This window comes from Labeo rohita, unplaced genomic scaffold, assembly GCF_022985175.1.
Source record: "Labeo rohita strain BAU-BD-2019 unplaced genomic scaffold, IGBB_LRoh.1.0 scaffold_282, whole genome shotgun sequence".
Lineage (NCBI taxonomy): Eukaryota > Metazoa > Chordata > Actinopteri > Cypriniformes > Cyprinidae > Labeo > Labeo rohita.
In genome coordinates this window covers 1-7338 of record NW_026129122.1, presented here as the reverse complement: position 1 = coordinate 7338, position 7338 = coordinate 1, and the positions used below count along the sequence as shown (strand labels likewise).

The 7338-nt window shown below is 28.6% G+C and overlaps 1 protein-coding gene across 1 annotated transcript; it reads right to left on the bottom strand.

Moving 5' to 3' along the window:
• Positions 1–2122: 2122 nt before the first annotated feature.
• Positions 2123–7258, bottom strand: LOC127160047 (leukocyte immunoglobulin-like receptor subfamily B member 2). The gene is made up of 4 exons (XM_051102725.1): positions 7222–7258; positions 2597–2875; positions 2275–2403; positions 2123–2130 (listed from the first exon to the last, which is right to left on the bottom strand). The coding sequence occupies exons 1-4, from the start codon at positions 7256–7258 to the stop codon at positions 2123–2125; spliced, it is 453 nt and encodes a 150-aa protein (XP_050958682.1).
• Positions 7259–7338: the final 80 nt, after the last annotated feature.

The window sequence follows — 7338 nt, the reverse complement described above, 5'->3', positions numbered from 1 at the left end:
ACTTCAAATGTGTTTAAATTATTCATATTTTTCAATATTTCAGTCTTTGCAGTGAATCACAGTTTCAAGGCATGTGATTGGCTGTTCATTACTGATGTCACACTGTAATGTGCTCCATAAACTCATGAAAACACCTTTAAAATAAAGAATAATAATTCATAAAATAAAATAAAATGGTTAAGCTTTATTTGAAGGACCAATTCTCACTATTAATTAGTTGATTTTTAGCATATTGGCTGTTTATAAGTACTTATAAAGCACATACTAATTCTATATAATAAACACATACTAAAAAAGTCATATGAAGTGAACATATCAAGTGAATAAATAAATAGATTTAATAAAAATTAAGTAATTAAAAAAATAGAGTAAATGTAATAGAAAATAAATAACTAAATAAGTAACATTACAAATTTAGTGAATAAATGCATTTAATAAAAAAACTTACTGAAATTAAGTATAATAAATAATAAACAAACATATTAAGTAAATAAATAAATAAATTTAATAAAAAATAATTAATGAAAAAATAGAATAAATTTAATAGAAAATAAATAACTAAAGTAACATTATAAAATAAGTGAATAGTGAAATTAATTAGTGAATTAATAATTAAATATATTAAATAAAATATATATATATATATATATATATATATATATATATATATATATATATATTTCACTTAAATGCATGTTCATTTATTTTTAATATATTTTTTCATTACTTCATTTTTATTAAATCTATTTATTAATTTAATATATTCACTTCATTATTTATTATACTTAATTTCAGTAAGTGTTTATTAAATGTATTACTAATTGTTTAATAATTTATTTTACTCAGTTATTTTAAATTAGTTATTTTTTTTTTTTTCAAATTGTATTAATATATTTTACTTGATACAGTTAACAAATAAACTATAAAATTAAGTAAACAAATACATTTAATGCAAACTTAATGACATGAAGTATAATATATAATGAAGCGAACATATTGTATAAATCAAGTAAAAAAAAAAGTAATAAAAATTAATTAATGAAAAAATAGAATAAATTTAATACAAAAATAAATAACTAAAGTAAAAGTATAAAAATAGTGAATAAATACATTTAATAAAATCTTAATTTAAATTTGTGTTAATATATTTTAAATGCATTTGTTCATATTTGAATTCAATGTCTGACTAAACTTTACTGTATCTAGGTGAAAAAAGTGCAGTAAAATACACTTTACTTCAGTAAACTTAGTGCACTTCCATAATATACTTAAACTGCTCTGTTTCCACACACTAACTTTGTACTTAATATACTAAACTAAACAAAACAAACTATAGAAGTCCAAACCACATTAGGTCAAACACAGCCTCACTTCCTGTTTGATGCTGACAAGTCGACTTAATTGTGACTTTATAGTGGCCAAAACAATTTGAACACTTAGAGTGTTTTCAGAAAGTATTTTAAATGAACCAAACCTAGTTTAGTTAAAGTCTGCATGAACCAGAAGTTGCTACCGACTTTATTTCAGAATAGTGACGTATTTACAACTGAAACAGAATATTGAATATAGGGCTGGTTTTATTTTAGTGCTCCTCCTCTCTGTCTCTCACTCATGACAACAGAACAGTTTGAAGACTGTAAAGGATGTTCAGCACAATCTGTCAAACTGACGTCACCAGAGAAGGAATGACATTACAGAGCAGAAGAAAATGTTCAGATTTTGATTAAAGATTATAAGATTTTTTTGCTTTTGATGTTTGCAATGTAAATGGAATCAAGTGAAAACATGTGACATTTGACTCTCCATAGAAAGCAGAATGAAGCTCCTGGTGAAGGAGAGCTGAAGACCTCCAACTACAACCTCATATGAGGAGCAACTGAATCTCAATCAACTTCAACAGACTATCTGAAGACTTCATGAACTCATTTAACATCATTATCTGTAAGTCACCTCATTCTCTCTGACTTCAGTACAAAACTCATCTGTATTGAATTCTCTCACTCAAGTCATTTTAGTCATGAATATCACCTGTAACCACTTGACACAGTAAATATTAGTTAATAATATTGTGTAATGATTCACTCATGTCATGATTTGTTTCAAATGATCTCACAATATGATCTCATGATACTTTAAACAAAACAAAAATAGAGTTAAAATGGTAAGCTTTATTTTTAATTATCACATCTAAGGCATATGATAAACAGCCCATTGGGAACACAACAACATAAGACATTGATATTTGGTTCAGTTTCAGTTGTGACGTCGGGTGACCAAAATTCAATGTCAATTCATCATCATCTAATGCAGGGATTGTCTCCTGTATGTCACATGTGAGAGTGACTTTCTCTCCTCTGAACACATTTTTATCAGGACGAACACTCACTGCAGGTTTGGGTCTCTCTGTGAAATGAGCAAACACACTTCATGTGTTTGTAAATAGTTCAGATGATGTGTGACCTTAATGAAATGACCTTATTGTTTGATGTTTAGTTTACCTGACAGTGCATTGTTAATGTATGACAGTAATTTTCATTTTCATAACAAACACATCAAGTAGTTCTAATGAAAAAGTAGAAATTAAAACAGCTCTTACCTTTTACTGTTATATCAACTGCATCACTGAACTCGCTGTAATATTCTCCTCGTTGTGCTCTGCACCAGTATCTTCCTCCATCAGAGACACTCACAGACTTGATTGTTTTAGTTGCTGCATCAGTGGATTCAGGGTTTGAGTCTTTCCTCCAGTGAATTGTCCATCCAGTTGACTGTCCCACATCACAGCTCAGAGTAACTGTGTCTCCAGTGAACACTGAACTCTGAGGATTTACAGTCAGAGTCGGCTGCAGTTTATCTGTAACAGTGATGCAGTGTTGATTCAGTCACAGGTGTTGTTATTGGTGTTTCAGTGTGAACATTAATGCAGCAAAACATCTCTTTTCTATGTAACAGTTCAAAAACTAATATTTATGCTGTCAGTACATTATTACTGTGAACGTTTCATTTAAATCCACTTAATCAAAGAATATTTCTTAATACAGAATTAACACTGTTCAAATACTTTGTCTATCTGGAACTCAACTGATTGCACAACTCAATAGAATTAAATCAATTAAATCCCAACATTACAGAAGATTAAACACTATTAAACACTAACAGATCTTCATCATATTCAAAAACAAAACAAACAAACAAACACAATCATTTCAACATTTATTCTCTATTGAGTTCTGAAATTCCTCAGTTTCATATAGTAAATTTGACTGTAGGTAAACTGTAATTTTTCTGGATTTTACTTTTTTTTTTTTTTTACAGTACTGTATGCTCAATTTACTGTAAATTAATGTTAAAATCCACTTCAAATGTGTTTAAATTATTCATATTTTTCAATATTTCAGTCTTTGCAGTGAATCACAGTTTCAAGGCATGTGATTGGCTGTTCATTACTGATGTCACACTGTAATGTGCTCCATAAACTCATGAAAACACCTTTAAAATAAAGAATAATAATTCATAAAATAAAATAAAATGGTTAAGCTTTATTTGAAGGACCAATTCTCACTATTAATTAGTTGATTTTTAGCATATTGGCTGTTTATAAGTACTTATAAAGCACATACTAATTCTATATAATAAACACATACTAAAAAAGTCATATGAAGTGAACATATCAAGTGAATAAATAAATAGATTTAATAAAAATTAAGTAATTAAAAAAAATAGAGTAAATGTAATAGAAAATAAATAACTAAATAAGTAACATTACAAATTTAGTGAATAAATGCATTTAATAAAAAAACTTACTGAAATTAAGTATAATAAATAATAAAGCAAACATATTAAGTAAATAAATAAATAAATTTAATAAAAAATAATTAATGAAAAAATAGAATAAATTTAATAGAAAATAAATAACTAAAGTAACATTATAAAATAAGTGAATAGTGAATAAATTAGTGAATTAATATTAAATATATTAAATATATATATATATATATATATATATATATATATATATATATATATATATTTCACTTAAATGCATGTTCATTTATTTTTAATATATTTTTTCATTACTTCATTTTTATTAAATCTATTTATTAATTTAATATATTCACTTCATTATTTATTATACTTAATTTCAGTAAGTGTTTATTAAATGTATTACTAATTGTTTAATAATTTATTTTACTCAGTTATTTTAAATGTATTTTTTTTTTCAAATTGTATTAATATATTTTACTTGATACAGTTAACAAATAAACTATAAAATTAAGTAAACAAATACATTTAATGCAAACTTAATGACATGAAGTATAATATATAATGAAGCGAACATATTGTATAAATCAAGTAAAAAAAAAAGTAATAAAAATTAATTAATGAAAAAATAGAATAAATTTAATACAAAAATAAATAACTAAAGTAAAAGTATAAAAATAGTGAATAAATACATTTAATAAAATCTTAATTTAAATTTGTGTTAATATATTTTAAATGCATTTGTTCATATTTGAATTCAATGTCTGACTAAACTTTACTGTATCTAGGTGAAAAAAGTGCAGTAAAATACACTTTACTTCAGTAAACTTAGTGCACTTCCATAATATACTTAAACTGCTCTGTTTCCACACACTAACTTTGTACTTAATATACTAAACTAAACAAAACCAACTATAGAAGTCCAAACCACATTAGGTCAAACACAGCCTCACTTCCTGTTTGATGCTGACAAGTCGACTTAATTGTGACTTTATAGTGGCCAAAACAATTTGAACACTTAGAGTGTTTTCAGAAAGTATTTTAAATGAACCAAACCTAGTTTAGTTAAAGTCTGCATGAACCAGAAGTTGCTACCGACTTTATTTCAGAATAGTGACGTATTTACAACTGAAACAGAATATTGAATATAGGGCTGGTTTTATTTTAGTGCTCCTCCTCTCTGTCTCTCACTCATGACAACAGAACAGTTTGAAGACTGTAAAGGATGTTCAGCACAATCTGTCAAACTGACGTCACCAGAGAAGGAATGACATTACAGAGCAGAAGAAAATGTTCAGATTTTGATTAAAGATTATAAGATTTTTTTGCTTTTGATGTTTGCAATGTAAATGGAATCAAGTGAAAACATGTGACATTTGACTCTCCATAGAAAGCAGAATGAAGCTCCTGGTGAAGGAGAGCTGAAGACCTCCAACTACAACCTCATATGAGGAGACACTGAATCTCAATCAACTTCAACAGACTATCTGAAGACTTCATGAACTCATTTAACATCATTAATCACTAGCATACAGTAACATTACCATTTAATCTTCAACACAAATCTGAAGTGTTCAATTTCCAGTAGATGGCAGCAATGTTCTACTAAACTACAGCCTTTTCTAATGTTATCACCACGATTAAAACTGAAAACGTACTTCTTTAAAGTGAATTTTACATAAAATGTTGCTATTTTTATTAAGCCCAGTTATATACAAACATTACTAAATAAGGCAATTCAAATTAAAAATACAATAAATACCCAAATACTACACATTAATAATGTAAAAATATAATTAAAACATGTTATCATATGACAAATCTCAGATCTCTGGAAATCCAAACATTGTTATTTCACTATTTTAAACTTCTAAACTCTGCTTTCTAGACAAGGCCAACATAGAGTTTGTTCACAAACTTTTACCTCATCTAGTTTGGGCTAGTTTGGTTGGTTCTCCTCCTGATCTACATATATCCGTCTATGTTCGCGCAAATCATTCATGATCCAGCTTAACTTACAACAGAAGTGAGTATAAGCGTTTTTTTTTAATGAAACTTTGCGATCGCCTTTCCGTATGACATGGTAGTTAGGAAGTTTAGCTGCTAAACGCGGCTAAATGCGGCTAAATTAAACAAGATTGTCTTTCCACAGAGAGAAGAGAGGGGCGGGGCGAGCAGAGCTCATTTACATTTAAAGGAACAACCCCTTAGAATGAGATGATTTTTGCAAGGTAATAAGGATGTTGTTTTATGTTGTAATATACTAAACTAAACTAAACAAACTATAGAAGTCCAAACCACATTCACAAACACAGCCTCACTTCCTGTTTAATACTGACAACACCAACTTAATTGTGACTTTATAGTGTGACTGATCTCACAATATGACTCTCATGATACTTTAAACAAAACAAAAATAGAATTAAAATGGTAAGTTTCATTTTTAATTATCACATCTAAGGCATATGATAAACAGCCCAGCGGACACATGACGTCATAAGACACTGATATTTGGTTCAGTTTCGGTCGTGACGTCGGGTGGCCAAAATTCAATGTCAATTCATCGTCATCTAATGCAGGAATAGGCAACGTCAGTCCTGGAGTGTCGATATCCTGCAGAGTTTAACTCCAACCCTGAAAACAACCCTCACCTGCCTGTAGCCCTAGTGATCCTGAACACCTTCATTAGTTTGTTCAGGTGTGTTTGATTAGAGTTGGAACTAAACTCTGCAGGTCATCGACACTTCAGGATTGACGTACTTATTTCTGATCTAATGTCAACACTAATTTGATGATCAATACTGAAATCAGCTGATGTTGATATTTTGTTGTTCTTAGGTTGTGGAACCAAAATCCAATGTCAAATTGATGTCAAATACTGACGTCACCCGATTTTTATTCTCAACCAAAATGCAACATCTGTTCGACATCTGGTCCAATGTCAACCAGTTATATTAAAGTTTGGTGCCTGCTGGGAGTTAAAAAAAAATATGCTCATTAAAAGCTAAATTTGGTATTACATCAGGCATGGACTTAAACAGGCTTTGGTTTGGTTTTTCTCCCTCAGAGGACAATTATAACGAATAGAAATATAGAAATATTCATGATTCTGCTTATAAACAAATGCTTTCATTCTGGCTACATGCATATCATTGTATGTTATTAAATAATATATTTTATGTAATTCATTCATAATAAGTTAATAAACATGGAAGCTCAAATGTGTGATCTTCTGTGTTCATTATGTTTTATGCACCATTTTTGATGATAAATTAAATGTATTTAAACGTTTGGTTAATTTATCAAAGATACACACTGTTCATGATACTGTCATGATTATGGTCTTGTGTTTCCTGTTTTCTGTTTAAGGACTTTTATGCTGAAGTGTTTTTACTGTTACCATTGTTTCTTTGTTCACTTCCTGTGTTTACTTCCTGTTTCTCTTGTTGCCTTACCTACCTTGTTTGTTTCCATAGTAACCCTCCTCTGTTACCATGGCTACTCATTGTCTACACCTCTCTGTTCTTGTCTATATGATCTCCAATGTTTCTCTTCTTTATCATCTGCTCTTCTATT